This window comes from Hemitrygon akajei, chromosome 9, assembly GCF_048418815.1.
Source record: "Hemitrygon akajei chromosome 9, sHemAka1.3, whole genome shotgun sequence".
NCBI lineage: Eukaryota > Metazoa > Chordata > Chondrichthyes > Myliobatiformes > Dasyatidae > Hemitrygon > Hemitrygon akajei.
Genome location: NC_133132.1, coordinates 82148913 through 82163356, shown reverse-complemented (window position 1 = coordinate 82163356; position 14444 = coordinate 82148913). Strand labels below are relative to the sequence as shown.

Sequence of the window (14444 nt, the reverse complement as noted above, 5' to 3'; positions counted from 1 at the left end):
TGCCATTATCCCACAAACTTCAGAGGGTCACAGTTTATGTAGGATGCAGCGTGGGACACTAAAAAGATGATGCTCCCCTCCCCCCAGAAGTCAAAATCATATGAATTATTATTTCAATTCATGACCAGCAATAATTCTGGGGGAGGGGTGAGAGTAGTCAGGCAATATGGCTGATATGTAACACAGAGAGTTGACATGCTTATTAATTTAGCAGGAAACTGATCAGTTGATTTTAAATATATTGTATTAACTTGTGCTAACTACAGAGATTATGGGATTATGATAGAAAGTAAACAAGTATGTTTTATTCTTGAAATTATTATTTGGCATAAGATCTTATCTATCTATAATATTGTTAAATTGTCAGCTTAAGCCAGAAGGACATGGGGGGTGTCCTTATACATAAAAAAACTGAAAGCTAACATGCAGTTATAACAAAAAATTAAAAGGCAAATTATATAGAAGCCTTTATTGCAAGAAAATATGAGTACAAGAGAAGTGCCTTTAATTATACACTCAATGGCTACTATGTTTATGGTCTTCTGCTACAGTGGCCCATCACTTGAAGGTTGGACATGTTGTATGTTCAGATATGCTCTTCCCAACACAACTGTTGTAATGCATCGTTTTACTGTCATCTTCCTGTCAGTGTGAACAACTTTGGCCATTCTCCTCTGACCTCTCTCATTAATGAGGCACTTTCATCCACAAAGCTGCCGCTCACTGGCTGTTTTATTGTTTCTCGCACCACTCTCTGTAAACTCCAGAAAATCCTCGGAAATCAATAGTTTCCGAGATACTCAAACCACCCTGTCTGGCGCCAACAATCATTCTAGGGTCAAAATTATTTAGATCATATTTCTTCCCCATTCTGATATTTGGTCTGAATCTCTTGACAATGTCTGCATCTGTTTTTACATGGAGTTGCTGCCATATGATTGCTGAATACATATTTGCATTAACAAGCAAGTGTACAGATGTAACTAATAAAGTAGCTACTGACTGTATAATGCTCCAAAGTGATTACACCTACAATATAATGTACAGGTCTAGTCTCCCTATCCTAGGAAGGAAATACTTGTGATTGAGGGAGTGCAGTTAAAGTCAACCTGCTGATTCCTTCAATGATGTGTTACTGTCTGGAAAGAGATTAAGTATTTTAGGACAATACTCTCTTGAACAGTGAGAATAAAGGGTAGATAGAGCGATGATAATTCCTTTGGCTCTTGATCTGTCTCAGGGTTGTACTCAGTTAAGATGTTCAGTGTACAGTAAGAGATAGATTACCCTGTAGAAACAAGCTCCTTCTTTTCATAGATTCTCATTTAATAGTGGAAATATGTTTAAAAAGTGCCCTGATAACCAGAGTTACTGTAGCTCAGATATATCTGGCTATTTTGTCTTTGCTTCATTGTGCATTTCATTAATCCAGTTAAAAATCTACAGGAAAATTTATGATAAAAAATTTAATTAACTCTACCGTAAAAATCTCTTAAAGCCAAAAAGTCCGCATCAATGTTTATATATACACTGTATATCTGTGGCAAATGAAACTGTTAGTGCTTTGTTTTACAACAATTGACAGGGACTCAACAAATTGAGGTAGCCAAAAAAGCTGCCGAAGATGAAAATGTGAAATAAAAACAGAAAACGCTGATAGTATTTAGGAGGTTAGGGAGCATCAGTTTCAGTTTAGGTACAGCAATCTGAACTTTGAAGGAAAGTCACTGACCTGAAATGATAACCGTCTCTTTCTCCACAAATGTTGCTGGATTACTGGACTATCCCACCATCTTGTGACTTTATATTTAGACATGCCTTTGAATGGATTTCAAATTACAGTACAACTCTGATTGTCCACTATACTATTTAGAAATGCTGATGGTTTAGCATTTGGGTAATTGGGTACTGATTCATGTGCTCCCTTTCATTCATGGAATCCCATTCCTGTGAACTCACCTTAAACACACTTGGTTCTTTTTGCTACGCTCCCTTAAAACATACTTGGTTCTTTTTCCCACACGTCTTTGAAACTTTCTGGGGCCAGTTTCCTCACCCCCTCCCATATTCCTTTAATGCTTATCAGGTTCACTGGAAAATTTAACAATTCTACCATATAGCAGTAAATTTAAAGTATGTTGTAATATTAATAAAACATTGCCCGATAGTCCATTAAATCTGCTCCTTTGCTCCTCTATCAATGTCTTGAGCGTGTAGATTAACAGATTTTTACTATAATACCAAATAGCATCATCAGTGTAGAAAACAAATTATACCAGCTGGTTACTGAGTCCTTTATAAGGTACTGCCTTACTCTGCCTGGTACACTGATTTTCGTGTCCCATTGTCAAACAAAATGTTGTGAAGCACCTCAAAGCTGCAAAGTGTTGTAAAAAAAAAAGGCACTTGATCACATTCCATAAAAAAAATTCTTCACAAGTCAGAAACTATTCCTTTCTCACCGCAGTTTAAATATCACATAAAATGCAACACATTAAAACAACTGTTCCATTTTATAAATCCATCTGTTTATGAAATTGTAAACACTTAATGATAGTCTTGAATACTAATAAAGGGTAAGCTGTGTTGCACTTTAAGTACATTGCCTGTACCTCTTGAGCGGTAATTTTATTTGTCAATTCAGCCACTTTCGAGGAAGAGTGTTCCAACGCATGCTGAGTCAATAGCTGTTCTATTTCTTGTTGATGAGATACTTTTAATGCTGCAACATGCTCAGAAACATCATCTTGTGCTCTACAGCAAAAGAGAAAAGCATTTAATTATGCTACTTTATATGTTATTATCAAACACCAGCCAAGACTTAATACACAATGCTCATTCTAACCAAAAACATCAACTTTAGATATGTAAGACCATAATTTCCTTCTATTTTTCAGCCAGATTTCTTTTTGGCTCAGTTGCTACCCAAGTCACCTAATGAGCGCAATGCTGAATTCCAAGACTAGAATATAAAAAGCAAGAATGATATTTCGGTCAAGTACTCAGGAAAGCCAAGCTCTTCAAGTTAATATCAAAGTCTTCTGTTTCTGAGAACTGTTTATTAAATTGCCTTCACACGCTTAGTACTTTGCATTGAATTAAGCAGTTTGGACCACAAGAAACACAAAACTATATAGAACTGTAAAAATAATCAGTATCACAGAACAGAATATCTGGTTGAAGGATAATTGCCAGGAAGGGCAATTTCCCTTCCTGGATAATTGCCAGGAAGGGAAATAATTTATGTCCACTATAATAAATACTAAGGTCAATTTTCCTTTTTTTTGGTCACAGTCTTCTATTTATTCTTTAACAAGCACCTTCAAATACAAAACTGTTAGAACTTACTAAGGAAAATATTTGTTATATTTGACTACAGAACAATCATCACTATCTTCAATATGTTTGAAGTTCTGTGACATATTACACAAATGAAATTAATTTAGCAAATATATGCACTGTGTAAATGAAAGGCATTACACTTCAGTGAGTAAAGAGATGAGATATCAATTAGAAAATTAAATGAAACTGCAATGGGAACCAAAATTACCAAAAAAAAATACTGTTTGCTTCGAGAGGACTACAACTGAAAATTAGGTAAGTTAGGTTAACTGTACTGAATCATAGTGAAACCATACTCACAAAATAACTTTTGTAATTCTAGTTGCAATACCTTTAAAAAGATGAAGGACAGGATACAAAAAATATGGTGCCAGTACTGACTGGAATGCTCTTTCCAAAAGAGAATGTTTAGAGATTATTTAAGAGAAATTTCAGAGTTAAGACAATCTTGAAGAGTGTTTCAGGTTGCAGAAAGTAACGAACTAGAGACTATCTTTGTAAGACATTCATCAAGAATGCATTTTAGAGAAAGCAAGTTGACGAAGTGAGGGAGAAAAGAACTATTATGTTTACAGAGTTAAATGAAAAGGATGGGGAAAGGCCTAAGTAGGGGACTTTAGTTAAATGGCCTGGTTTTGAGCTACATAATGTAGGCAATGATTTTGCAGGATGTGATAATATAATATTTATATTTTCTAATTTTTTTTACAGCTGTTTCAGCTATGTCCAAAATGCCACTGATGCTGGATCCTGGGCACATTTTATATTGAGGTAGTGAGTGAAACAAAACTGAGGACGACAAACAGCTTGCCTTTTAGTAGCCCCCAAGTAAAGACATCTAGGTTATGAAGTAGCAGTGGGCATAAGAGCTGGTTAGTGATCTTTCTCTTGGTATCATCCCACCAAATACAATAATTACTCCAGTGAAATCTAACTAAATTGCAGTTTTACTTAAACAAATACAATCTGTCTTTACCTCCTCGCTTCACTTTCAAACTGGGCTAATTTTATTCGTTGCTGATCTATTTCCAGTGTTAACCTTTCAATGTTGTTCTTTAATATGCCATTTTCCTTCAAAACGTCTGATATATGAAAACCAGATAAATCATTTGGCTGATAAGCTTTTTCATCAAAAGTTGCTGGGAAAGATACAATGGACTCTTTGCTCTTCTTGGACTTCCTGGTGGACTTCTGTTGTGCATCATGTTTGTCTGCAGGCATTTTATTACTAAGGAGCACTCTTCTCTCTGTCTGAAGCCGCTCTAATGTCTTTGAAAGTTCTTGTATTTCTCGGTTTTTGGCAGCCAGTTCTAAATTGAGTTTTTCAACCCTAGCTTGATGATATGTATTCTGCATTTGTTGGTCAACCATTCTATGGGAGCTTTCTTCTCTTTCCATCAGCTTTAATTCTGCATGATAAAGGTGATTTTTCAGCTTTTCAATGTCACCTCTGAGACGATTTTCTTTGGATTTGTGAGCCTCTTTTAACTTGAGAATTTCCTCTTCAAGTATCTTCATTTTTGGATCAGGATCATCTAATTTTTCCTCTTCATGTATTAACTTTTGCATTAGAAGTTGTTCGAGTTCTGAGATTCTCTGTTCATACTGAATCTGGAAAACACACCAAGTGAAAGTTTATTACATTTTGTGTTATGAATAGGAATGATGAGTGAGAGATGGCACAACATATTACGTCTAATGACATAATGGTCAAATTGTTCCAATTTAGTAAAACAGAAAGGCAGAGCATGATTTAATCAGCAATAGATGGGGAAATATTGATATACAACAGGCACATCATATATATATATTTTTTGATTGTGTGTTATATACATTATACACAACCAAATGAAACAATGTTTCTCTGGAGCATGGTGCACCCACAATACTTAAGTCACATACAGCACATAACAAGTTCCTTAAGGTTATCATAGCTGGGGGTGGTAGTGGGGACAAGCTCTGACTACCTATTAAATGCTCCCAATGACGAGCATCTCAAATAGTCTTTGACAACCAAGTCCAGCTCCAGGCTTTCACGAATCGCTTAGCCACTATGCTAGTGGGACGATTTCTACTGACAAGAGAATGGGCAAAGGTGGATTACTGGCACCCTGAAACCAGTTGCTTTGGGGAGATGGGGCTCATCAGTCGTGGTTGGCAGGTTATCTAGGAGAAGGAAAACTGATCTCAAACTTCCATTGTCTTACGGCTACACCCACTCATAGGGAAGGCGTCGAGAGTAAACACTGAGGGAAAATTCAGGAGCTGGAATTCCCATTGAACTGCACTGAGTTCAACACTGACTGGCAACTCCTCCAATGCCAGTGGTATCAAAATGCATTGGTCCCTGCTGTTCCTTTGGATTTATCAGCTGTGTGGAGAGTAGGAGCCTGCTGCACTGGCAACAATTTGCTCTCCATGTTGTACTGCCATGTCTTGCAAATCACAGACAGCTAAGATGCAATATCCATGCTGACCCTGACCAATGGAGGGCCCACATAATACAAAATATTACTACAAATGAGTTAATAAAATATAAAATGCATGTGATGTGTGCAGCACAGGTGAACAGTAAAGAGAACAGTAAATGGCTCACTGTCCTAATGACAAGACCTCAGTGATAGCAGGGTATTCATTACTCTCGCAGCCTAGGGGAAGAAGCTGTTACCCAGTTTGGTAGTCCTGGTTCTGATGCTTCAGTGCCTCCTTCCTGATGGTAGTGGGTTAAAGCGATTGTAGGATGACTGGTACGGAACCTCAACAATGCTTTGGTCCCTTCATATACAACATTCCCAGTATATGTTGGACACAAAGGAGAGGGAGACTCCAGTGATGCTCTCTGCAGTTTTTAATATCCACTCTAGGGTCTTACTGTCTTTGTATATTAGTCCCTTGAGGCAAACAGGAGAGTGCAGCAGGCAGTTGCTGCAGTAAATATTACATTGGCCTTTGTTGCAACAATCCTACTTCAATTGTAAAGTGCCCTGATGGGAATACAGTTGGAGTTTTGAGTACAGTTTTAGTTTCCTTAATTTAATTGCCACAGACGGAGTGCAACAAAAGATTACCAAATGTGGGATTGTAGGGCAGTTTCATACAAGGATAAATTGGATTGACTCAGTCTACATTCTCTAGAGTTTGGAAGGATTATAAGAAATCTCATTAAAATACAAAATTCTGACATGCCTGACAGTTTGAACAATGGAAAGATGTGTCTATTGTCTGGAAAGCTAGAGGAAGAGATCACAGCTTCAGAATATGGGATAAGACCTTTAGAACTGAGACAGATACAAATATTTTCCAAGGAATTTTTAAAGAAAGAATTCTCTACCAGGATCACAGGAAGACAAGTTGCGAAATATATTCTTAAAAAATGAGGTAAATGGATTGTTAGACACAAAAGGTAGGAAGAATTATGGGGAGAGAGAAGAATAATACTGCATACTTATCCCAGAGCATGCTGGAAGGGCAAAATGGATTACTCATGTTCACATTTTTTATACTGTCATTAGTATTTGACAAGGTGCCACACATGTAGCAAGATAAGAGCCCATGGAATTACAGGGAAGTTACTAGCATGAGCATTGGCTGGTCAGCAGAAAACAGAGAGTGGGAATAAAGGGATCCTATTCTGGCTGACTGCTGGTTACCAGTGGAGTTCCACAGGGGTCGGTGTTGGGACCGCTGCTTTTTATGATGTATGTCAATGATTTGGACTACAGTATTAATGGATTTGTGGCTAAATTTGCCAAAAATACAAAGATAAGTGGAGGAATGGGTAGTGCTGAGGAAACAGAGACCCTGCACAGAGAGTTATGATAGCTTAGGGGAATGGGCAAAGGAGTGGCAAATGAAATACAATGTTGGAAAGTGTATGGTCATGCACTTTGGTGGAAGAAATAAATGGGCAGATTATTATTTAGATGGGGAGCGAATTCAAAATACAGAGATGCAAAGGGACTTGGGAGCCCTTGTGCAGGATATCCTAAAGGTTAGCCTCCAGGTTGAGTCAGTTGCAAAGAAGGCAAATGCAATGTTGGCATCAGTTTCTAGAGGTATAGAATATAAGAGCAGGGATGCGATGTTGAGCCTCTATAAGGCACTCATGAGACGACACTTGGAGTATTGTGTGCAGTTTTGGGCTCCTTATTTTAGAAAGATTATACTAACATTGGAGAGGGAAAAGAGAAGATTCACAAGAATGATTCCAGGAATGAAAGGGTTACTGTATGAAGAACATCTGGCAGCTCTTGGGGCTGTATTCCCTGAAGTTCAGGAGAATGAGGGGGGATCTCAGAGAAACATTCTGAATGTTAAAAGGCCTGAACAGATTAGATATGGCAAAGTTATTTCCCATGGTAGGGGATTCCAGGACAAGAGAGCACAACTTCAGGATTGAAGGACGTCCATTTAGAACAGAGATGCAGAGAAATTACTTTAGTCAGAGGGTGGTAAATCTGTGAAATTTGTTGCCATGAGCGGCTGTGGAGGCCAAGTCATTGGGTGTATTTAAGGCAGAGATAAATAGGTTCTTGATTAGCCGGGGCAACAAGGGGTGTGGGGTGAAGGCAGGGGAGTGGGAATGACTGGAAGAATTGGATCAGCCCATGATTAAATGGCAGAGAAGACTCGATGGGCTGAATGGCCTACTACTGCTCCTATATCTTATGGTCTTATAGAAATGTTTTTCAGCATGTTGAACAGTATCTACATAATCCATATGATAGTCCACTTTACTGAGACTGGTTTCCATTGTGGTACTGGCTACACTTGAGTATTCACATTGTCAAGTTTTCTGATGACATGACAATGGCTCATCACCAACAATGATGAGATGACTTACAGAGAGAAGGTGGAAGAGCTCGAAGCCTGGTGCCAGGTGAACAAGTCAAAGGAGATAGTTATCAACTTGTACCACTCATCACCTTCTCTACATCAGTAGCACAATAGTGGAAACTGTGATCAGTTTCAAACTCATGGGAGTACACATCTCCCGCAATCTTTCATGGTCGCAGACACCATTCTACAGAATCAGGAAAGCTCACCAATGCCTCTACTATCTGAGGAGGCTGAAGAGAGCTGGACTATTCACATCTATACTCACCTCATTCTACAGATGCACAATAGACAGCATCCTACCAAGCCGCATCACTGCATGGTACGGAAACTGCACTGCAGCAGACCGGAAGGATCTACAACAGGTATTCAGAACTGCCCAACTTATCACTAGCACAAGCTTACCAGCTCTAAAGTGTATAGCAAGGTACTGGAAAATTGCCAGTAACATCATGAAGAGCCACCCACTGTGCTCATGGACTGTTTATCCCCACTTCCATCAGGGAGGATGCCACGTAATATCCATGCCAGGACTACCAGACTCAAAAAAAAAGTTACTTTACCCAAGTAGTAAGGCTGTTCAACATCTCCGCTCTTCCACACTACCAACCACCACTAATTTATCATTTCCCGTTAGTCACCTTATGTTTGGACATTCCTGTGCCTAGTGTCATTTTATGGACATACAATCAATTTATATTTATTGTGTTTTATGTTATTGTTCTTTTTTGCTGTATCGGATCTGCAGTAAGAGTTGGAGGGGCTATATAAAGTATTCCCCCCCCCCTGTAAGTTTTCATGTTTTATTGTTTTACAACATTGAATTACAGTGAATTTAATTTGGCTTTTTTGATACTGTTCAACAAAAAATGACTTTCATGTCAAAGTGAAAACAGATCTCTACAAAGTGATCTAAATTAATTACAAATATAAAACACAAAATGATGGATTGCATAAGTATTCACCCCCTTTGATATGACACACCAAATCATCACTGATGCAACTAATTGGTTTTAGAAGTCACATAGACAGTTAAATGGAAATCATCTGTGTGCAGTCTAGGTGTTTCAATTGATTGTAGTAAAAAAGTACACCTGTATCTGAAAAGTCCAACTGCTGGTGAGTCAGTATCCTGGCAAAAACTACACCATAAAAATAAAAGAACATTCCAAGCAGCTCCATGAAAGGTTTATTGAAAAGCACAACTCAGAAGATGGATACAAGAAAATTTTCAAGTGACTGACTATCCCTTGGAGTACAGTTAAGGCAATCATCAAGAAAGGGAGAGAATATGGCACAGCTGTAAATTTGTCTAAAGCAGGCCGTCCTCAAAAACTGAGAGTCCGTGCAAGAAGGGTACTAATTAGGAAGGCCACCAAGAGACCTATGAGAAACAAGCTGAGAAACCATTTAAGTGAATGTTATTTGGATATGTTAATGAGAATCAAAAGATATCAATTGGATGGAAGTTCTATTAGTCTAGATAGAGTTTACAAAGAATGGGTAAATGCCAAAGACAGGAAAGAGAAAAAAATAACTGAGTGACTTAAATATGTATGTCTTGTTGTTATTCTGTGCAGTTTTATGTCAAATATTTTGTAAACCTACATAAACTGTGCCATGTGTGCATTCAGTGTACACATACTTTTGTCACAGGAAAAAAATTGCACAATGTAAGATTATTGCGCACACTGACTATTAAAAACTAGGGGGAACATTGCCTATGACAACTCAGGAGGAGTTACAAGCTTCAGTGGCTGAGATGGGAGGGACTACGCATACAACAACTGTTGCCCAGGTGCTTCACCAGTTGCAGTTTTATGGGAAAGTGGCAAAAAGAAAGCCACTGTTGAAAAAAACACGTAAATTCTTGGCTAGAGTTTGTCAGAAGGCATGTGAGAGACTCTGAAGTCAGCTGGAAGAAGGTTCTATGGTCTGATGAAACCAAAATTGAGCTTTTTGGCCATTAGACTAAACGTTATGTTTGAGTCATAAGACACATTAAGAACTCATAGCATGAAGGCTTGGTTAAAGTTGGGTGAGCTCACGGTAATTCAGCAGGATTGGATGGGATACATCCAGGAATCCTGAAGGAAGTATTTAAGGAAATGATAGGGACATTGACCATATTCTTTCAATGTTCTCTGGAAATTCACACATTGTGTGTGTGTGTGTCTGGCTGTGTGTCTGTGTGTGTGTATCTGTGTGTGTGTGTATGTGTGTGTGTGTGTGTGTATGTGTACACAGCTAGAGTCACACACTCACAACACCGATACAAACACAGGCACAACACAGCTAGAGTCACACACTCACAACACCGATACTAACACAGCTAGAGTCACACACTCACAACACCGATACAAACTAAGGACCCCATTAGCTTAACCTCAGTGTTGTGGGAAAGCTTTTAGAAACATTAATCTGAGATAAGGTTGTTTGTTACATTGGGGGGAAAAAAGGATTTAGAAAGACAAGTCTTTGCAGATTTGTTAAGGACAAATCAAGTTAATTAATTGGATATAACATTTTGGATAAAATAATGTATACAAATGCAGCTGATGTGGTGAACATGAACTTCCTGGAGGCTTTTGATAAGGTGCCAAAAACAGGCACTGAAGCATCCAGCATGAAAAATACATTGAAAACGTGTGTACAAAGTTGACTAACTAGAAGTCTATAATGGTTGATTTTGGACTGGAAGAAGGTGAATTGGCATTTCTAATCATCGGTGTTAGGACCATTGCTACTTTTGGATGACAAAGACATCTAAATTTCTGGATGACAGAACACATGGCAGTGACATTATAAGCAAAGCAGATAATGATAAACTGTAGAAGGATATAGATAGGGTGGTAGAATGGGAAGATGTAAGACAGATGATAGAGATGTGCAATGATGATTTTGGTAGAAAGAATATGGAGAGACAACATTGATTGAATAAATGCTACTGTTCTTAAAGGGGTACTGGAAGAAAGGGACTTCGGGTATTATGTATTATATTAAAAAACATCACTGACAGTGGTAGGGTAGACTAAGAAAGCTAGAAATAAGGCATATGAATTCTAGGCTTTATAAGTAGAGGTATCAAGTATAAAATTATGAAATTTATGCTGGAGTTATACAAACATTAGGCCAGCCACTGAAGTTGTGCTCAATTCTGGAAGCCACAGTATGAAGTTGTGAAAGCATTGGCAAAGGTCCAGAAAAGATTTAACACAAAAGTTCTTGGAATGAGGGACTACACATAGGGAGGCTGGGACTGTTTTCTGAGGAGGGTAAGGGGAAGTGGACATACAAGTAAACTAAAAGGAAGAGGGAAATGGGCAGTGTATATACCAGGTAGTGGCTATTCCTTTTGGTGGAGGAGTTGAGGTCTCAAAGACATAGGTAAAAAATAAAGAGGAAGAGAATTAAAAGGGACATGACGAAGAACAATTTTACCTATTGTTTGTTTGGTATTAGTTCAGTCCCTGCAGATGTGATAGAAGGAACTAGATAAACATTGAAAATTTTACAGGACTACAGAGATGGGGTCAGGGGTTGGAACTAACTGGTATGGACACAGGGTAAATGGATTTTTTTCCATGCTGACACTGTGTAATATATTCCTTACACTTCTTCAGGTTGAATTTTATTGCAGATATAGTCTAAATTATTTATATATACAGTAGTACCCTAAGCCCCGTGGAATCTTGCCAGAAACAGTCAAAAGAAAGGGAGACATCAACCATTATCCTGTGCTTCCTCCTGTTACCAATTCTGGATCCAATATGCCATGCTTTCTTTGAGGCCATGGACTTCTACTTTTCAGATCAACCTACCATGTAGAACTTCAGCAAAAGCCTTTTTAAATGTATGCGGTCTACGTTGGTCTCCTTGTTACCTCCTCAAAAGAAAGATTCAGTCAAGTAAGTCAGATGTAACCTTTCCTTAAAAAATCCATCCTGATTATCCCTGAATAACGTACCCTTTTTAAAATGGTAGTTTACTTCCTTCAAAATTGGTCCCATTTTTTTTCAATAATGCTTCAATTTTTCTGTTGACCTAAATGAAACTGTAGGTATCAGATAAGCAGCTTGAAAGTACAGATATAATGGAACAGTCAAGAAAAGAAAAGCTCAGGCGACTTCGAGTGCAGATGATGCAATCAAGATGCAGCACAAATAAGGAGAAAACAATGATAAAACCTTGTGAGGCTTTGTTAGAATGAGAAGCCACTGTTGGAAATGGCATTATGTTTCCCAAGTGAGTTATCTATAGCTTTTGTAATACAAATACTTTAGTTGTTCTTAGCTTTAGATTTATCAATCTCTGTCGCCTGAAAAATCACCTCTATCAAAATCAGTTGCTATATGGGTTCAGTGCAAGGTGTTAAACAACAGCAGTGTCTTCAAGCTGGTTCGGCAGTCAACAATGCTGAAGGTTTCTTGCAAACAGCAAACTGGGAAAGGAACAAAGTAGCTAGTGTTTAAACATATATAGTGAGAAATGTTTCTGTGCATGTTTCAATTATTAAGGAATATTCCAAAACACATACTTTTAAAACAAAATTGAAATCCATTACATTTTGAGGACATTTTGAGGTTTCTAAAGGAAATACACACACCTCATGAAATAATAGACAATATTTTAAAGATATTTTACAGCAAGAGTATTTTGTAAATATTCTTTATCAATTCATTTCCAACATCCTGTTATCAGAAAAATGTAAAAGCAAAGCAAATTGTGGCAGAAGTTTACTGATTTTCACATTAATCTATGCCTGGGCAGAAATCTTAAAGCACTGACATGATGTAATGCTGACAGTTTTATTATCATTACAACCACAATGTCAAGCCTAATTTATTTTTATGGAACTGAATGTGGAATACATACAAACCAAATAACAGGGAAAAGCAATATTCTCACCTGTGATACCAAGAGGCAGATGATATTTTGGCTTAATGCCCAGTGTAAGTGATGATTAGAGAATAAGCAATATACTCTTCTACTCTAAAGAAATCCTATCACATTTGGAGAGAGGCACTGCACTTCTCTTGCAGCAGGAAAACAAAATGCTTTACTACCAATTTTGAACAAACATTTCTGTAATTGTTCAGCAAAATCTACAAAAAAGGAATGTAGCACAAGCCTTCAAAATTATTTTCATCATGATATATTTTTTCAATAAACCCTTTATAGTTAATTTTTTATTAAACAATGGCAATAGACTGCCATTCTTAAAGGACACCATAAATGCCATAATAATTTACAGTTGGCCCTCCTTATCCATGGGGGATTGGTTCCGGGACCCCCCGCGGATACCAAAAAACGCGGATGCTCAAGTCAGTGGACTTCAGGACTCGGCGGAGCTATGGAGCTTATTTAACATGTCTCAGTGTGGTGGACTTTAAGACCTGGCGGAGCTCGGGACCCGCCGCCCGCAGTGTTTCTGTTCTGGAAAACGATCACGATTGAAAATGAAGTGGAAACAAAAAAGCGATCAGAAAGAGGTGAAACGCCAGCGGTCATTGGAAAAGCATTAGGCTACAGTCGGTCAACAATCATAACAATTTTAAAGGATAAAGTGAGAATAATGGAGTATGTGAAGGCCCTGCCCGGATGAAAGCTACAATTATTTCTAAGCAACGCAGTGGTTTAATTATTGAAATACATACATTTCTTAAGTGTTTTATATGCATAGAAAGGTAAAATATATACTATATACTAAGACAAATGTTTGACTAACTGATGCTAAATAATACTGGATGTACTTGTTCTGACTTAGAGAACTTCCGGTTTTTTTTCGATTCCTGATCCATGGTAACCTATGCACATCTTTCCATATACTTTAAATCATCTCTAGATTACGGTACTTATAATACCTAATACAATGTAAATGCTACGTAAATAGTTGTTATACTGTATTGTTTAGGGAATAATGACAAGGAAAAAAAAGTCTGTACATGCTCAAACAACAAGTGCTGGAGAGAGAACTTCCAGGTTTTCCTGATCCGCGGTTGGTTGAATCTGCGCTTGCGAAACCCACGGATAAGGAGGGCCGACTGTACTTACATTATATCTTGCAACTCCTGAGCCATCCTGCAGATGGCAGTGGCAGGAAGCTGAATGATGTGACTGCCACTGTGATGCCACTTCTATGACATCATTCATACCTCATTGAATTTGACATCAAGTTGGCAATATTCCAAGGAAAGTTAAATGTTTTAAAATATGGATCAGAAAATGAAGATACCATAAATTAGTTAAAATATCACCCTTCCATA

The 14444-nt window shown here is 37.9% G+C and overlaps 1 protein-coding gene across 7 annotated transcripts in view; it reads right to left on the bottom strand.

Annotated features, from left to right (window-relative positions):
* cep162 (centrosomal protein 162) overlaps nucleotides 1-14444 on the bottom strand; it is a 107201-nt gene that overhangs the window by 18663 nt on the left and 74094 nt on the right. For all 7 annotated transcript variants that reach the window (XM_073056452.1, XM_073056453.1, XM_073056454.1 and 4 more), the window contains 2 exons: nucleotides 4319-4953; nucleotides 2613-2754 (listed from right to left, as the gene is read on the bottom strand). In XM_073056452.1, the coding sequence (XP_072912553.1) occupies nucleotides 2613-2754; nucleotides 4319-4953 (777 nt within the window). The remainder of the gene's footprint in view (nucleotides 1-2612; nucleotides 2755-4318; nucleotides 4954-14444) is intronic.